Genomic DNA, 19,227 nt, shown 5'->3' with positions numbered 1-19,227 from the left:
TAGTGTCAGAAGATATTCTTTCTTTAACCTCAGATGCCGAAATCTTGCAAAATACCAAATTGACCACTCTCCAGTCTGGTAAAAATATAACCATATCAAACACGTGCGCGGTAAAGGTAATTGGAAATTTAATAATTCTTTATTGTAAGATGACAATTTTGTAAAATTAACAAGAGCCGCAGAGCATCTGGGCTCATCTGAGGTCTGTTGCTACGATTATAAACGTAAAATTTCAGTCCGTGCGTAGTACCACATTTGTAGGCGCAGATATGCAGACACGCAGTTGCGTACACATGTTAGGACACGCCCACTATCGCAGATGGAGGGTAGGGGAGGGTGGGGAAGGGTGGGGGGAGGGGAAGGGGGAGGGGATTCTACTAGCAAAAGCAGTTCAGTCCTTTGTTGACAGTGAACAAATCCATGTTTAACCCTCCTCTTGAGGGTCAAAAGGTTATCCGACACTTACTCTTCGCATGTCAGCAGAAGGGACATTTCATGGTCCTTTCATAAAGCATAAAAATGCTAGGTCACCGCTGAAACAAAAAAGTTTTTAATCGCTCCGTCAGACCATGTCCTCAGAAAATGTCTAAAATCTCTGTGCCCACTGACCTTGGACCTGTGACCTCCAATTTCGGCACAGTGATGGCTTTTCCTACATGATGCTATACCACCGACTATCACGAGCTAGGTCGAGCCGTTTAGATTTGTGCCGCAATTCTGCATTTCTCCCTATACCTTAAGTTAAGGAGTGAATGTCCCCTTCTTTACACCTCTTGACCTTTGACCTTTGACCCCCAGCTTCGACATCCCAACTCGTTTTGACGATCCCCCCGATGTGCCGAATATCGTGACCGTACGTCGAGCGGTTAAGATTGTGCCCAACTGTTGACGCACGGACGGACGCTCGACGCGCACGGACGCTCGGCACGGACGGACGAGACGCATCATGCGATTCTACAAGCTGCATCTGACTATGTCAGATGACTAATAAAAAAATACTATAAACAACATCGTTGCAATATGCTGCACCACCAAACGACCAAGATACATAAAATCTGTCTCAAATAAAAAAACTCAGTTCAATATCAGTCATCAGCTATTCTTTTGAAACTCTACATTTCTTGAATATTTTAACAACTCAGAAGAAAAATCATACTGTATGCCGCAAAAATAAAAAGAGAAGCAATACGCTAGAGACAAATTGCAAAACGAGATAATAAATATAAAACGTGAAATACAAATGGATCCTTCTAGTTAAAATGCTAATAGTAATATGAGAAACTAGAAAAATAAACCAGGAATTAAAACAATAGAAATAAAAAAGGTCAGGGGTACAATCATTCGTTCCTGAGCCACAATGGTTAAACAGGGAGAAAATCTTCTAAATATTTCTGTACCTAGAGAACAAATTATATAAACAAAACTATTCCAAAAACTTGAACTTGATGATGGAACCATTGTAACTTGAATCAGATGAAATCTTGAAAGCCTCAAAAAAATTCTACGAAAATATATATTCAAATCAAGATGATGAAATTAGAAAGAAATTAGACGAATAATTTATATTAAATGCACAAATAAACATAGACAACATAAAATGAGTGTCAATGACACTAGCCTTACCACAAAAAAGGACACATGAGTGAGTGAGAGAATGTCCAGTTTTAATTGAGCAACCATCGGCATACATTATAGAAACGAAGAGTATATATGGGAGAACTCCCATTATATACTCCTGATAATTATATGTGTAATTTTTTATGTGGAAAATTAATAAATAATATTATATATAAATTATAAATAATTTATAAACCAAATGAATCACAATTTGTGACAGGTAGATTGCGCTATACCGCTTTGATGTTTCCTTAGCATAAATCATTAATTCATAATAATTAATATGAATAATAATAGAATAAATCATATATTTTCATATCAGGAATTTTGCATTAAAGATATTGTCAATGAAATCTTGTAAAATGAACCAGACAATTGTGACATCATACTGTTTGTTTATCTGCATGTCTATTATTAATATGCTATATAAGTTGCCAAACCCTTACCTAATTTGCATAATTTTTTTTTAAATATCAAAACCCCTAGCCCTTATTCATTCACATACCTAAAATTGAGCAAAATCCGATCAATGTTCATCAGCAATATCATGATTCGATTATATATAAAAATATAAACATAATACTAAACAACCTAAAACTACCATCGGGTACATATCTGTAGTACCTGATACGACAACGACCCCATCTGCGCCAGTGGCATCACCTGTCAGGAGAGCTCCATTTGCGCACCGTGACAAATCGACCAAAAACTTGGAAGAACTGCTTAACATGGATATCATCGAGACGGGTAGAAGCGGCGACGCGCGAGTGGTAGCCCATTGGTGTAGTACCAAGCCGAACTGTGACATTCGAGTGGTGTGTGACATGAGGGCAAGCAAATAAAGCGTCATTCCGTGAGACCCACGATCATACCACATGTTGGATGAGGTGTACCTGAGATGAACCAACAGCAAGAGTATTCAGCAAATCTCGACGTAAAATGGATATCACAAGTGGATTCGAGTCCGGAATCACGTACATACAACGTGTTCGTGAGCATGCGTGTGCAAGTACATTTCCGACGACATTATCGTTCATGGAGATACCACCAAGAACATGATAAATGCATCTGAGTGTCTGAAGAGATTGAATTGAGCTGTGGACTGACTTTAAATAAGACAAGTAGCAAGTTTAACTGGCACAGGAAATTCATGGATCTTCTGTTGTCAACATGAGGCTTGTGGTCACAAAGAAGAAAAGGTCAGAGCCATAGTGGACCTAGAGGAGCCTAAAACCGCACGCGACCAGTACTTAGAGTTTCCCTGGGCTGGTCACTTACATGCAAAGGTTCATCCCGGATTTTAGTAGTGTGAGTGAACCGATGAGGAGATCTAACCAGAAAAAGGCAAAGAATTCAAATGGGGCCCGGAAGCAGATCAACGTCGTTCACAAGAACTGAAACGTCGGTTGCCAATCACGAAACATTGGCTTACCTTCAGACAAGGGAGAAAACACAGGTCATTAGGCTGATCAGACCGACGTCGTTTGGGCGGATAATTGGTGTTTGCAAATACAGGAGGAGAGCCAGAGTTGTGAGCTATGCCAGCCGCAGTCTGCAAGCGATGTAGAGCGCAGGTATTCGCAAACGAGGAGTGTTGCTAGCTATTAGTTGCGGCATGTGCAGAATTTCATAACGTACTTGTATGGCATCACGGTTTGACTAGTTACAGATCAGCACTAGCCTCTGGAAAGTGATCTATTCAAGCCAGATCGAAACAGCATCTGCCGTATCGAAAGATGGGTTATTACGCTTGCAGCCAATACGTGTTCATGTTCGTGTACAAACGGGAAGAAACATTGCTGATGCGATTTTATCCCTTTAATCAGAAGTTTACTTACAAAACTTCGTAACAGCTACTGTTCAAGCGATATCTCTGCTATGATAGAATGTGGATGAGATTGGCATGGGTTTCCGATGATGACAAAAAAATTACATCAGTACTGTAAAGAAGTTACAACGGGGCGACAGCTCACCCACTCGTGAGTATGATGAGGACAGCAACATCGTACCAGATGAGATCCAGAAGGAGAATTATAATTATTGAACGACTTAATAGTGATCCTAAAGGCGACTTCAGAGCGCTTCAAGTCCTTGACTTTCACGTGAGATGGCGGATGCGCACCGGAAATGGATGACCGACCGGCATTGCACGAAAATCCTCCAAAGTTTCTTGTGATATGACTATCTCTTCAAGAGGTAGATCCTGCTGACTTTGTAGGATTTGGCATGAAGGATTCCAAGATCATGCGGAGTCTCTTCAGTGAAGTACGGCGAGGTTAACGGCGACGAGAGGACGATGATCGTCGTCTTGGCCACCGCTGTCAAGAACCGGAAGCGAATCTTGGCAGCGCGTGACCAGTTTACTGGCAGCCGTGGTTCACAGAGGTGCAAGAACTACTATCCGCAATAACACCTGCCAGATATAGCAGTGAGGCCAGCGACAGGCTGTTCGCGGTGGTGCACATTCCGTCGTGCGTCCCCTTCATGGCGGCGATGCGCATGAGGGCCATGCAGCGGTGCCGGCAGCTAGAATCGTTAGGAGCTTCCTGTGTAACCTGTGGCCGCTCAGATAAATTTAGACACCAATTTGATGATGCTGCAAGCAGGAGTGGGAGAGGACTTCTGGGACCACGTGGTGACCTCGGGGGCGCCAACTTCGAAGCCTCCGGCTTCAACCGAGAACCACTGGAGCACGAAAGCGACAGGTCTACCCCGCTGGCCTTCTCCACTAAACTGCAAGTGCAGGCCGACGGGGGGTGGTGCACGATACTGCGAGAGGGACGTGATCAGTGGCTGGAGGACACTACTCTGCTCAGGTAGCTGTTGCTCTCGGCCAGTGATGTCCACTAGAATTCCATCAGAGCTAGCGCAGGATGTATCATCATGATGATGATGATGAAGCATGAGGGAATGGAGCAGGGAAATGGCATTGGACACTAGAGGGAGCACAGAGACTGATACTTAGTCCCTCTAGTGGATGCCTGGAACACCGAGACGCAAGAAGACCAATTTTGTTGTTTAGGTCTAAAGTTCTAACTCTCGGTGTGGCATGTGCTGATTTTAGGAGATGTTGGCTTGGCATGCATGAACTTGCATTTCTTAAACATAGCAGCATTAGCTCGCAGTACCTTGATGGCAAGAGGATCCACATCTTCTTGTTCAATTTATCTGTGATTTTGAGAGGCAATTAATATTAAGGCATCTCAAAGCAAGTAAGTGTACTATTTAAACTCCACTTCGTCTACTTGTTGTCGCTCATCTATATTTGTACTTAAATGCGTCCGGACGAGGAGTGGTAAGTGTAACTGTACATTTGTTTAATATTATAATATGTCTCTCTTTGAAGTATGGTAGATGAACATGCTTAAATGTCTTTTAATTGTTATCTTAAAGAATGTTCGCTTGTAGATTTTTTTGTGCATCTAGATTGTCCATTGAGCATACTGCTTGTAGAAAGAAATCTAATCTTGCCATTTTAATATTTTTTTTTACTCCACGTGAAATGGTGGTCTTGTCTTGCTCGTGGAATGCTTGCCATATATCTGTTAATTCCTTTCCTTCGATTTATGATGGAACTTCTTCTCTGGCTTTTGGATTATTTATGTTTTTATTGTTAAGGGAATCTGTTTTGGAGTCTAAGACCATATTCCAATTGCCACACATGACTATGCTATCATTTTCGAATTCATCTATTATGCTTTTAAGATTTTGGTAGAATTCTGGTTTATCTTCATTTGGGCCATATAGATTGACTATTGTAAAGCGAGTGTATTCTGCTATGGAAATGTCTGCTACTATGTAGTTTACACCGTTTGTGTCTGTTTTGCACCTGTATATGTTGTACTCAAAATTGTTATTAAATAGTGTTGCAGTTCCCCTAGCATTTGAGGTGTATTTACTGAGTATAGCGTCCATTCCCCATTCAAGTTTAAATCTTTTTACCATTTTGTCGTCTATATGTGTATCTTGGAGGCAGGCTATATTATTATTTTTTTCTTTTATCGTATTAAAGATATCTATTCTTTTGAGCTGGTCCCCCAATCCCCGAGCATTCATGGTAACTATCGATAAGGAGTTCTCTATTTAAAGATTGTGAGTTGTGTGCCTAAAATTGTAATGTGTTTTAATTGACAGCGATATTTATGGAAGCGGAGGCGTAGCAAGAGTGTATGAAGCATGCTAAAGACAGTATGTTTGTATTCACTCGGAATGGTTAATGTAATGAGATCTGGAAACTTGTACACATAACGCTGATGACATGCAAGACATGCATTACGGGACATACACTGGACACACACCGGACATCCGGACATAAATACCGATGCATACAAACATGCATGTTGACTCTCAGTGACATGTGTTCCCCCCTCACTTAGACACTGCGTAGAGTCACTGTATGCAAACATTACATACCATAACAAAAACAAACTTTCGTTCATGGTCATCACTCCCTTTAGATCATTTTCCAATGACGTCACAGCACTTGCCATGATGCTCTCCGCCGCCATGTTGTATGGCAAGCTTTGTTGATAAACAAAGTGTGCATTTCTCGGTCACTGAGTTCATTATATTGCCTCAAGCCATGGTTAACACCTGTATTTTCTGGGGTTGTTCGAACCGTGACGATGCCGGGAAGGTAAAAAAGTCGTATTTTAACATCCCAACGGTCATCATGCACCAGGGACCGCAGACTTCCGAATGTGACGTCATCATAACATTGACGGCCTGCATTGTGACATGACGCCACTCCTCCATACATGTAAGCTTGGAAATCTCATGAGGCGTCATATATATAAAGAAATATTTCTCCGTTTCAAAATATTTTTGTTTTATTAATGTCTTTTTAATCAAAGACATGTAAAGGGTCATGGGTTTGTCTACAACAACTGTTTCACTCTGGAAGAGATCATTGGGCTGCCTTATAAGACGAATACAGCTGTTTTTTGTTTTTTGTTTCTATTTTTTTATCAAATTGTTACACACTCAACATTGTCTCTCTCTACCTGCCTATCTAGAGTCAGGTCACTTTTTGGCTAGCTTTGGAATCCAGGTAACTTTCGTCTGCGAGCCTCGAAATTCTGGTAACTTTCGACACTGTGTACAATACCATTTGTCAACTCTGGGACCTCTCTTTATCCCTACACAAGCAAAGTGTAGCCAAACATAGGACAGCTGAGGTTGTCACAACCGACTGTGTCCTTCGTATCATCATACGCTGTCCTACAAACACAAATCAAGTCTGTACTGTCCGTGTGTCTGGACGTTGTCGTTGGTACTGACAGGCGCTGGTAGACTGGTCCTGACACTGTCGGTAGTCACAGTAGTCGTCACGGCAAGTGCTGGCAGTGGTGGCCGTGTTGTCTGGACGTTGTCGTTGGTACTGACAGGCGCTGGTAGACTGGTCCTGACACTGTCGGTAGTCACATTACTGGTCACGGCAAGTGCTAACAGCGGTGGCCGTGTTGTCTGGACGTTGATACTGAATAGGTCTGGAGTACATCTTCCCACTAGCTCTGGCAGGACTGCTTTGATAAAAAAAATCTTTAGATTATTAACAAGTGTGTTGCAGAATGCCGTGTCAATTTCGATCCTCTCCTGGAAATAATCAGCTTGTGTCCAGACTATGAAATCGCACGTACTGCTCGTGACGCAAAAGCTGACATTGTACCTGGTAAATAGTAAACATGCTTCCTGCTCAATGTCAATTCACCATCCCGGACTTCACCGACAATCTACATTCTCGTCAACTTTGGAGTTGCGTTTACAGTATGGACACTTTATCTCAACGATAACAGTTCCACAACAGTTGCATTTAGCAATCCCGTCTGGTGTTGCTTCTAAAAAGGGATAGTTCGGATGCAGAACAAGTCCACTGTCCAGCAACATGAAATTCTCGTGAATGTCACACATTCTCGCTTGATTTTGTTCTGTAGCTTCGCGCTCGTGGTCACAACCGCATTCAGTGTATTTTTATTTGAACACTGTGGTAGATGGGTAGCAAATGTCCCTGATTAGACTTGGCCGTTTCTCGACAGAGGTTCGACATACAGATTTCATACGTGAAGCTGTTATTCGACGCAGTTCGAAAGAAAACCATGCTTTGCATCTTGACTGCAATCTGATAGCCGACTCCACATTTTAGCATCTTCTTCGGACACACTGATTTCCGAGAACAGTGTTGTACAATGTCTCAAAATAGTTTCCGGTAAAGCGGTACATAGTTCTCATCCTGTAGTTCTGAGAGGACTTTGGATATTTCTTGCTTAGACTTTGGGAAAGTACTTTTTGCTAAATCAGGTTTAAGTGACAGCAATACTGGCATGGAGTCAGACGTGTCTAGCGTTTGATACAATCATCTCATCTTCAGTGGGCTCGTCTTTATGGTTGGGAGTTTGCGTCTACTTCTAACTTCAGGAGTTGCTGATAAAATACTGATTGCATGGTCCAACTGTTTTTTCTTAGTCCTAGCCGAGGTAAAATCAATGTCCTGGATTCTGTGGTAGCCCACTTTGTCAATTGATGGTGCAAGTAGCCAGTAAGCTGTCTTATGGGGGACTGTCGGTGACTCTCTGATTCTGACAGCAGAAGTAAGGGCAAATAGCATAGCACCAATATGAGAACACGTTTCCCCCAGTCCAGCCATACATGTGCAATGTCCAGTCAAAACGACACCATCTTTTTCAATCACCACCCATGGTTGTAAACATTTGTCATTTATTTGCTGTGAATGCTTCACCTTGGCTGTCAGTACATGCACAACAATCTGACCTATCAGATCTACAAAGACGCTCATGAAGTAGTTGAAACTGGCCAAAGATTTGTATGCCCGGAATTCTTGTCGGGTGTAGGCACTAACAGTGTGTACACAGTATGTGTATATATCATCGTGTATGATATCGGGATAACCCTCGACATCCGGTCACCATTCGCTTTTCTTCACCTGGCACGCGTCTTTGTTGCCGATTTGAAGCAACTTGTCAACATACCTAGCTCTAGCAAGGTTATCTAATGTATCAATATACAGTGGCACGGGTGGTTTGGGGGCCGCTGGCAAAGATTTATTACTCATTTTGTGCTAAAACAGCTAAACTCACTTTGGCTTCCACGTCTGAAGGCACCATAAATAATGCAGTACATACATTGGTCAGTGGAAAATAACTGTTATATTGATGGTACGGTACATGTATTCCACTGTGATGTGATCTAACATCCATATTTTCAGCCTTGATGCACATTTCCAGGGGCGCACCACAATTCATAGTTTTTCTATCCTTGGTACTGTCATCCTATTTTCAATATGATTATGTTTCCTATCTTCAATGAGATCTTCTCAAAGGAATCATAACTTTATACATGTACATTGGCTACGTGTAGGTGAAAGAGCTTACCTATAACAGAACTGTAAATCCGGACATTTTGATCGGTCACCAGCTTCATACAAATAGTCAGCACCATGTTCAAGTTGTATATCTAACTTGTGTGTGTTGAGCGCAGACGATGGTGAATGGCCTTTACCGAACAGATCTTTGAATTTCTCGGTTGTTGAACTGGGAACTTTTCTGTGCTTCATAGTATCGGCACTTTCAATCCTGAGGTTGTGGATATGTCGAATCCGTACGATCATTGGGAACTTTGGAAGATGAGTATCATTGGACTTGGCCCTGAAAAAAGACAATGCAATGTTAACTGTAGGAAAGATTGGCTAGAGAGGTATTTCTGCTTCCTAAACAGCTCTGTAACTGGCTAATATCATACATCTGCCAGTGTTTTCACAGTCCTCCTTTTTCAAGCTGATTGTCTTGTCAGCTTGTGCAGCAATTTAAATTTGCAAAATTCTTATGGATTTCAGTTTGACAAAAACATTTTTCTAAAGGAAGCTGAAGTGTTGTGCAGCAATCCACATAAAAAAAATTCTGCAAAAGGTGTTGTTTACCTAGTAATTTTTATATACTTTCTAGTTGTGCAATGGCCTACCTCATTTAGTTAGGACAACGAGTGTTGTAAAGCGAGGTATTAAAAAGGCATTATTCAAAAATGTTTGCATTGCTTTTGTTTATTCATTGCAACATTTAGTTTTTCTGCCTGCTTCTGCAACCTTCTCTCTTGTATCTCTTTCTTCCACCTGACAAATTCTACTCTGCTCATTCACTGATCTAGCTGCCCACTCAATGTACTCCGTGCGTTTCTCGTCTGCTAGCTGGCCAAGCCATTCCCCAGTCTTATTTTTAGCTCACCTTGACATCGTCAAGCTGAGCTATTGCCATGGGTCGTACGTCTGTCCGTCCGTCCGCCCGTCCTTCAACATTTGCGCTACGGTCAACGATAACAATTGGGTTGTAGTTGTTTACTGCTATGCTCCCATATTAAACGTCCTATTTTGAGGCACGCAGTCGACGTACTTTCGTGCCACGGCAATTTTTAGCAAAAATGGGAATTGCCATTAGTCAGTTCAGGTTCAACAGATTTTGCTCATTTTTGGTATGTGAATGAATAAGGGCTAGGGGTTTTGATATTTAAAATAAATTGTGCAAATTAGGTAGGTTTATGCAATTTATGCAAAAAAACGCAGAGAACAAACAGTCTATGGTGTCACACTCGTCTGGTTCGTTTTACAAGATTTCATTGACAATATCTTTAATGCAAAATTGCTATTTCCTTTCCACCCTGCCGATAAAATGTCTATATTAGAGTAAAGTTTTACAAAACATGTCAGAACGCAGCATAACCTATTTATTTCGAACGCCATCGCTACAAAGCGGGTATAGCGCCATCTACCGTCACAAATTGTGATTCGTTTTGGTTTATAAATTATTATTGCGATATACAGATGGCAACCGTGTGCTACCGCCTAGAAAAACTCATACGAAGTAAACACTTCCATGCAACCAATTAACCTTTGATAAAAGTTGTATTATGGGCAGGGAAACACTATTGTTAAGTGGTACATAGCAGCTACGTTGAATAAGCGTATCCTCTCAATCTTAGACGTTACACATCAGGAGCTCCGCTTTTAGGCAGTGTCTAAATCTGAATATTATAAAAACGTTAAATGGCGATAATTTAGGTGTAACGCCATCACTCGCCCTCATCTCAGACTTTCACATCTCAAACATTTATTTTCACATAAAAAATTACACATATAATTATCAAGAGTATATAATGAGAGTTCTCCCATATATACTCTTAGTGTCTATAATGTACGTCGATGGTTGCTCAATTAAAACTGACTTCTTCTCACTCACTCATTTGTGTTATTTTTTGTGGTGAGCTACAGTGTCATTGACACTTTCATTTTGTACATAATTAATCCTTCTATTGCTCTTGTGGTGGCATTTGGCTTTTCTTTTAGAATTCTATCTAACATGCCAAAATCTCTTTCTACACTATCATTTGTTGTTGGAACTGATTTAGTTGTTATCCTATCTTCCTCTGTATGCTTAGTATGAACCTCCCTCTAAGTGATCTCCTAACATTCTTTGTACAATGACTAATAACGAGGAAAAGATTAATTCTAGGGCCTGCTTTGTCTGTTCATCGCACACTCGCACACTGCATTCCACTATCAACGAAGCTTCCCCAAACAACTTCGCACTACCGTCTACAAGCTCCATGCTATCATTTGTCCACTTCTCTAAGCACACGTTAAGTTGTTGATAAGCTTGATTCATATCATAGATGTGATCTACTACACAAATTTTTCTCCATAAGGCGCTGGTAACCAGTGTTCGCACTTCCTGAGGCTGCAGGGAGTTGACGACGTCTGCGGAATTGATAAGGAGCTTGAGCAGCTTCGAAATCGACGTGATCTCCATCTCCAGCTCGCAGTGGAGCAGCAAGGAGAGAGGGACCACGATCGAGGTGCCGACCCCAAATGCCTTGTCTTTCTCCGCTTGCAGAGCGACGTTGATGTTTTCCATCAATACGTTAAGGGCTTGGGGGTTCATGCAGCCCTTTGCGGCGACGCCCCCTTGACAGTACGTCTCTACTGCTTTCAGCGCCCCCTGAAGTCTTGCCTGGGCTGCGAGCGTCTCTGAGAATATACAGTTTACCACACACGTTCTGGAGTTGGATCTACTTCATCATTTCCACGTGAACTCGCATTCGTGTTTACAGCAGCCACACCGGCCGGATCTTCCTTTCGGAATTTCCGTTGTGGGACATAGATTCGCCCCCTAGGGGCAACATCCATCTGTGAAGTGGAAGCTTCCCCAGACTGGGAAACGCTTTGCTTTCCACGTCCCTTACCCTTACCCTTTTGATCCTGAATATCCGGATGCAGGGCACGGTGCTTAGCAACCGAGATAATCTTTTGCTCAGACTCAGACAGAGCCTGAAAAGAAGTGTTATAGTGGGCCTGGATGACTTTAAATTCACCCAGAGCGACTGTCCTTCGTTCTAGGAGCGCTTCAAGTGCCCTAGTCTGGCAGTCGCTCAGACCGCAAGCTACTAAGGGATCGGTTATATTATCTGAAATCTTTAGGCTGGCCCTACCGGCCATAGTCAACGCGCGATGTGACTCAAGGTACTCGAGTCTCACATCCCACGTTATCGTGCCAGCCTCGGAGAGTTCCGGGGGAACCCCCTCGGGGGCTTCTGGAACGCCGAGCGGCTCGGCGGCAACAGTCCTAGGCCTCTTGGGCCTAGGGCCAACGCGAGGAGGGGGAACCAAAGGCTCCTCCCCATCTGTCACGGATTGCCCGGCGGCCAAACCCCTAGTGACAGCCTCAGCGTACGTTGCCGTACCCCTTCTGGGTGGGCCCCCTTCCTCTTTGAGGTTTAGGCCCCACTAGAGACAGCAGCCTGGAGCTGCCTCTGGGCATGTGGCCGATTTCCAGCACAATAATATCGACTTTCCTTCTATAAATGTGTTACCCGTGATCGTTAGGGTCAGCGTATGTTATTAGAGATACCGCTGTTTACATCATACATAAAGTAGTCAACAATGAGTTACGTGTTCTAAAGCACAAGCATCTTTACTCAAATTACTGCACATATTACGGTAACGTGGACGCCCCTTGTAATGGGCGTCCCGTGAACAGAACGGTACGCGACACAACATGCACTTACATATAAATCGGTGATGTAGTTAGCTGGTGCGGCAACAGATAAGTAGACTTGTCTCGACTGAGTGCAAGCTAGTAGCCCAGAATGAGCGCGCCGTGCTGCGTGAACAAAGGTTATATACTGCTTCCTCTCCTATTGTGTTAGGGTATGGTCACGCGGCATGGGTCGCTCTCTCTCTCATTGGCGGCCACGTACGGGGTCAGCTGCGCGTTTACACAAAGGCTTGCCCCGTACACTGACTACTTAGTTATTATGCAATTATCATATTTCTGTCTTATTTTACTATTTCTGTATTACATTACCACCCAGGGGTAATTTACAGCCTCTCTGCAATAGTGCAGTGGCCAGGACACCATACGCGGCAAGCAGCAAAGTATTGCCGGTTACCTGTATAGTGGAAACAAAGGCATTGAGATCTAGGGACCTCTGGTCCCTTCTCCCAGTGCCAGGTGCATTCGGTGGACCGGGGTTTCCCCGACTTCTTGAGTGTGACCGTGCATTGGTTCCACCCGCCCGCCTGGGGTTTTGCTTAGCAGATGTGTCTCCGCGATTAACGGTGAAACCCTCAGAAGTGGACGGGAGATCCTCCGCAGGCCCCGATGGGGTTTGTATGGTCTCCATCAGCTCCTCTCGACGAGTGGAGTTATCTTCAGTTAGGGATTTAGCCTTAGGCTGTAGCCCCTTCTTACCTACTCCTTTACGCATTATATAAATAATGTATGGGAGTAGGAGGTGCAGCTTTTCCAAGAAAGCTGCTCACAGTCTATACGAAGTATAAACTGCTTTCCTCATCCTCATCCTCATAAATAACTACATAATTATCCCCATCCCGGTACCACACTTGGTCTCCTGTATCCTCCTCATTCCATAAATGCTCTATATTCTTACCAACGTAATACTCTGGCTCTAACTCTATCTCCAGTAACTTTCCCTTTTTCATGTATTCATGTAACTGCTTCAAATTCCACACAAATATCTCTTTATACCCAACATACCTAATCCCATACCTTGAGCCAACCCTTACTAGTACACCAGAAAACCACTCATCTTTTCCCTGCTCACTGCACAAATGTTTTACGTACTTACCCACTATTGCCCTCGGATCGCAACTTGGCACATTTAGACATGCTTTAACACGTTTTCTTGCTGGCTCACTAGTTTCTTTCTCTGTTATACTTCTTATCAAGAATTATAATCATGGTAATGATGGTATGGTTATTTTCAAGTTTCTTTTTTTTTACTTCATTTCCTTCATCTTTCAACTTTCTTTTTACATCGACTGAGCAAGTTCAGAACTTCAGAGCGTGTTTTTAGTTACTTTGAGTATGTTAAAAAAACTTGTACTGGAATCTCTAGGAATGCCGGGAGCTTCTGGGCAAGGTTTTACTTTCGTTTTTCTCCTCCCCAGTCCAGGTTACCCCCATGCATAGATCAATGCTGCCGCACATGTGTGCGGTGTGCGGGCTGCCGGCGATGTAGCAATCGATTTCTTAGACTGTCGCGAGTTTTTATACGTGTGGCGAATCATGTGTTGATGCGTTGAGTGTGCGGCGATTATCTAGCGTGATTCGTGCGGCGGTTCTAGCGTGCGCGGTGATCTAGCGTGCGGCGTGATTCTGAATGTGTTGATTTGGCGGCAATCATGCATGCACGCAGCGGCACGTGCGCTAGCTGTCAATCAATGGTTGTGCATGCGTTGTTGATTACCCGATCGTTATTCAATGCCGTGCTTGCGCGTAGCCGTGGGAATAATTGGCATGTAATTTGTGTGGATTTAGCATTGGATCTTGATTTATGCAGACTCTGGATAAATTGTTTTTATATTTTTGTCACTGTCAAAAATGGCATCGATTCGTGTAGTTACTGTGGAAGGTTGGATTAAGGAGATAGACCAGAACAGGGAATGGATCGAGTATGAAGAAAGTGGTGGGAGGATAAACATCATTAGGTGCAAGATGTGTGTGGCACATCAATCGAGATTGAGATCGCTACGTAATTTCAACCAGGCATTTATCAATGGAGTGAAAGGATCGGCGGCCCTGAAAAAGGATAGTGTTGTGAAACATTCCCGCAGTGAAATGCATAAGAAAGCAATCGCTCTTACATTAAATCCTAAACTGACGCTCGATGCTATCTTCAAGACAACACCAATAGGAAAAGCGTTGGCTGGAGCATCAGGTGAGGAAGAGAAACGCGTGAGTAAACTCTTTGACATTGCATACACTATCGCTAAGGAAGAACTGCCTTTTACAAAGTATCCTGTTGTTATTGGGTTAGAGAAGAAACATGGAGTTCCATTAGGCAACACATACACACATGAAGCGAAGTGCAGTGAGTTTATTGGTGTCATTGGTGATACAATGAAGAGTGAAATGCTCACTGCTTTGAAGGAAGCCAAGTTTTATTCCATAATGTGTGATGGTTCTACTGATGCCAGTGTGACTGAGAAAGAACTTGTCTATGTTCATTTTGTGAATGATAAAACTGGTGAGGTCCAGTCAAACTTCTTTTGCCTTTCTGATGTTAAGCATGCTACAGCACAAGGCTTGAAAGATGGGTTGGATGAAGTATTTACTGATGTAGATATGTCAGTGAAGGGAAAGTTAGTCTGTGTTTGTGCTGATGGGGCCGCAGTGAACATGGGAGTAAAGAAAGGTTTGATTGCTCTTCTACGGAATGATGAAATGCCCTGGTTAATCGGGATGCACTGTCTCAATCACAGACTGGAACTGGCATCTAAAAATGCCTTTGAGAACACGTACATGGATGAGATCAATAGCATGCTTCTGTCCTTGTATTATGTGTATGAGAAGAGCCCAAAACGCCTGCGAGAGTTAAAGACTTTGGGAGAAGTCATGGAGGAAGCTGTCACTAAGCCAGACAAGGCTCATGGAACAAGATGGCTACAGCACAAGTCCAGGGCACTTGCCTCCCTTCTGCGGTCATATCCAGTCATTGTTGCCCATCTTGAATCTATGGCCAGTGAATCGTCAGCAGCTGCTGATGGTGCTAGATTTCGTGGATACCTGAAGGTCTTAACCAGTTTCAAGTTTGTGTTGCACATGCTGCTGTTTTTTGTGCTGTTGCAGCCATTGGCAGCACTTTCCTGCAATCTTCAAGGAGAGTTAGCGGACCTTATGTTTGCCATGGCCAGTCTTGAGTCATTCCATGCTTCCACAGCAAACATTGATTCTGTTGAATCAGAGCATGAGGACACAGAGGATGTCTCTGAACTGTCAAAGTTCCTTAGTGACATCACCTTTGAAGATGGCAAGGCTGAAGTGGAATTCAAGAACGTCAAGCTGACCAATGTGAGGATTGACGTCTTGACTGCTTTTCACAACTCTAGAAAGACATATGTGAAGAAGATCAGAGAGTGTGTTGATACAAGATTCTCTGACTTCACTTCACAGCTGTTTCAAGCATTCAAGGTGTTGGACACTAATACCTGGCCAAGGGACAAGCCTTCACTTGACCAGTTTGGTCACAAGGAGCTTAGCACAGTGTTTGAGCATTTCAAGGGTTTGCTTCAGGAAGTCCAGCGAGAATCCATCCAGACTGAATGGAACTCCTTCAAGTCATACTGGAATTCAGTTCTGATGGACTTGCAAAGCTCTGATGTTTGGAGAGCATTTGTCAAAGTTTCACCAACCAAGTACCCCAACCTTGGTCTTCTCATCAGGGTTTTACTCACCTTTCCAGTCAGCAATGCCAAGGTGGAGAGAGGATTCAGTACAATGCGCCGAATCAAGACAGACTGGAGATGTAGATTAAATGCTCGCACTCTAGATCATCTCATGAGGATCAGCATCGAGGGACCACCTGCCGTTGACTTTAATCCTCAGTGTGCTGTCAAGGAATTCTTCAGCACACCTCGCAAACCAAATGTGCAACCCTACCAAGGTAGCAGCAAGCGGCAATATCCAGTTGATGACTAAATGTGAGAGTACAGTACACTTTAACTTACCGGCTTAGTATAATTTCATTTTGTCATTGTGTGCGGTGTAAATTTGCATTGTGATTGCCTGAAAAAAAATGCTATACCAATTTATTCAATTGCTATGCAAATTTTTGGCTGGAAATTGTTCCCTGAAAGGCATTTGAAAATACCTCCAATGTTGTTCAAATTCTCCGATGTTGTTGACACTTTCGCGTTGCTCTGCCAAGCAACCATGGAGCGGTGCTGCGGTACAGTGGTACGGGTGTAGCAAACATAAAAACATGTGAGGTCACCTAACCGATTCTTGGCGAAATTGTTTGGCAAACAATTTAGCGTTGGCGCCAGATTACCAAATTTCGCACTTCTTTCTTGTGGGTTTTAAGCAAACGCACACTGAAATGGGAGGAACTAGAATTTATTTTGCTATAAGGTAGTGTGGTTATGCATGACACGAAGTATTTGCTAGTCTAGTACTGGAGAAATTAGCGTTTGGATGCGCATAGTGCAGCTTTAAGACCAAATCCTATTCTTTGTCAACTCAATTCATTATTACTACTGCTATAAGCCTCAGTATATTGTATAAACAGACATAGACTAATAATCAATTGTATTATGCTAGAACATGCTTCTAAACTTGGACAGTTTCCAATAGAAATACTGGTATTAATGCACACTCCCTTTATTGTTTACAACTGGCACCGTACTACCACGCCACCCAGCGGAAGGCAGTGGAATCTCAGACATGACCCATGTCCCTGGAACTTCCTTAATTACTGGCAAATTGCACCAGTTTGAACAACATCAACAGGTTTCATCTAAACCCAATTACACAGAGAGCAACTTGCATGCGTTCCCTTTGATAAATTATCTCTATTACTGCGGTAAATATTTGTAGCGCGACTAGGCGATGCCGGTTCCGCCATCTTGGCCATTCCCCCCAGTCGATTCCTTTGTCTAAAATTGGTGAACTAAATCGCCAATTTACTCTATGAAGGCGATAATTAATGAAATGTTGACACACTACACTTGGTCTATGAATATCTACAATTGGAATAATGACACTGGTGATCTTACCTGAAAGGGACAAAACGGGAAATTTGTAAACGAAATGGGACCGAAAAGTAATGACGTTCGTTCTTCACTCTTTATTTCGGCAGACAAACGGCCCCTTGTCAACTGCCCGTGCGCGAGCATTTTCCCCGCCATGCACCGTCCGGTGCTGCCCCCTCGTGTCCCAACGAAGAACTGAACCACACTGTACAAACTTTTAGGGCCCCCATCCATTTCGCCACACATAGACTTAGTTGTCGTGTAAGTCTGACTGCAAGCGTTTTGGGAATTTGTAAGATTTATAAGTTATAGCAAAATTAATTTAGCCTACCTGTCTCTGTGCGGTCTGCCATGCCAGAGGTGTAGGTGTTTTCCTATTATTGCTATCTACTATTAAGTCCTCACATATTCTATTGTATCACCTGAAATAACAATAACTAAACAACTGAATTAACTTCACAGCTAATATTTACAGTCTGATTTGTCTTTTCTCTCTACTTAATTAGAGGAGTAATAGGACTGTTGGAGCACAATGTAATTTTCCAAAATTCAGTAGGTCAGTTTTTATCATGTGACATGCATGGTACACAGTTTTACACATGAAATTCTCGAAAGCAATTCTTTCCTTCTGTAAAGCACAAAAATACAGCACACTTTACAAAAGGTGTTTGTCTTATTTGATTTGCATTTGCTGTTGACTGCTTTGTCTTACTGCTGTTTATTTACCCGCCATAATAAGAGCCTCGATTTCAATACCTCTTCTCCTACACCACCTTCATCTACCGACTGTAATTATTATCAATTGGAACACTAAATATATGGATGGGTTATACAATACATCCCTCTTTTCCTCGAATCAGAATTATGACACGATTAATGATTTCACATGCAGGACATATCTATATATGAATGTATTTCTATATCCATATATATTGAAAACATTTCTCAACAATGAAAAGAACTCTACTGTTCAAACTTCCTTGTGTAAACTATTCCTTGTATCAAAGTCATTCAGACTCATCATGCAGACCAGTATTACAACCAAACAATAGAACGAGTAGTATCCAAAATCGCTATTCACTTTGAACTGCGCCCACAACAAAGTCCTTAAATCTCTTCGGTGCTGTTCGCACGTGCAAAGGTCTCTTCGGGGTCATCGCTTCTGCTGGAGCTTCAGTTGCTGGATTCCCCTCCTCTGGTATCTCATCTGGTACGATGTTGCTGTCCTCATCATACTCAGCGAGTGGGTGAGCTGGTCGCCCGTTGTACTTCTTTACAGTACTGATGTAATTTTCTTTGTCATCATCGGAAACCCAGCCATCTCCACACATTCTATATACAGAGATATCGCTTGACAGTAGCTGTTCACGAAGTTTTGAAGTAAACTTTGATAAAGGGGATAAAATCGCATCAAAAGTATCATATTAGCACAGATCGAAACAATGCTGCTCCGTATGTGCGAAAGATGCGTATTAGCTGCATTAGACAGCCAATATTCTGTTTGAATTCCGTGTACAAACTGGAGGAACGAAGTAACATTGCTGAGATACCAGGAC

The 19,227-nt window shown here is 42.7% G+C and overlaps 1 protein-coding gene across 1 annotated transcript; it reads left to right on the top strand.

The window, feature by feature from the left end:
- Nucleotides 1-14,522: 14,522 nt before the first annotated feature.
- LOC106810470 (zinc finger protein 862-like) lies at nucleotides 14,523-16,619 on the top strand. The gene has a single exon (XM_014813847.1). The coding sequence runs from the start codon at nucleotides 14,523-14,525 to the stop codon at nucleotides 16,617-16,619; it is 2,097 nt and encodes a 698-aa protein (XP_014669333.1).
- Nucleotides 16,620-19,227: the final 2,608 nt, after the last annotated feature.

Source organism: Priapulus caudatus, unplaced genomic scaffold (genome assembly GCF_000485595.1).
Source record: "Priapulus caudatus unplaced genomic scaffold, Priapulus_caudatus-5.0.1 Scaffold444, whole genome shotgun sequence".
In the NCBI taxonomy this organism is placed as follows: domain Eukaryota; kingdom Metazoa; phylum Priapulida; class Priapulimorpha; order Priapulimorphida; family Priapulidae; genus Priapulus; species Priapulus caudatus.
The sequence above is the reverse complement of the archived record's forward strand: the minus strand, read 5'-3'. Positions and strand labels throughout refer to the sequence as shown.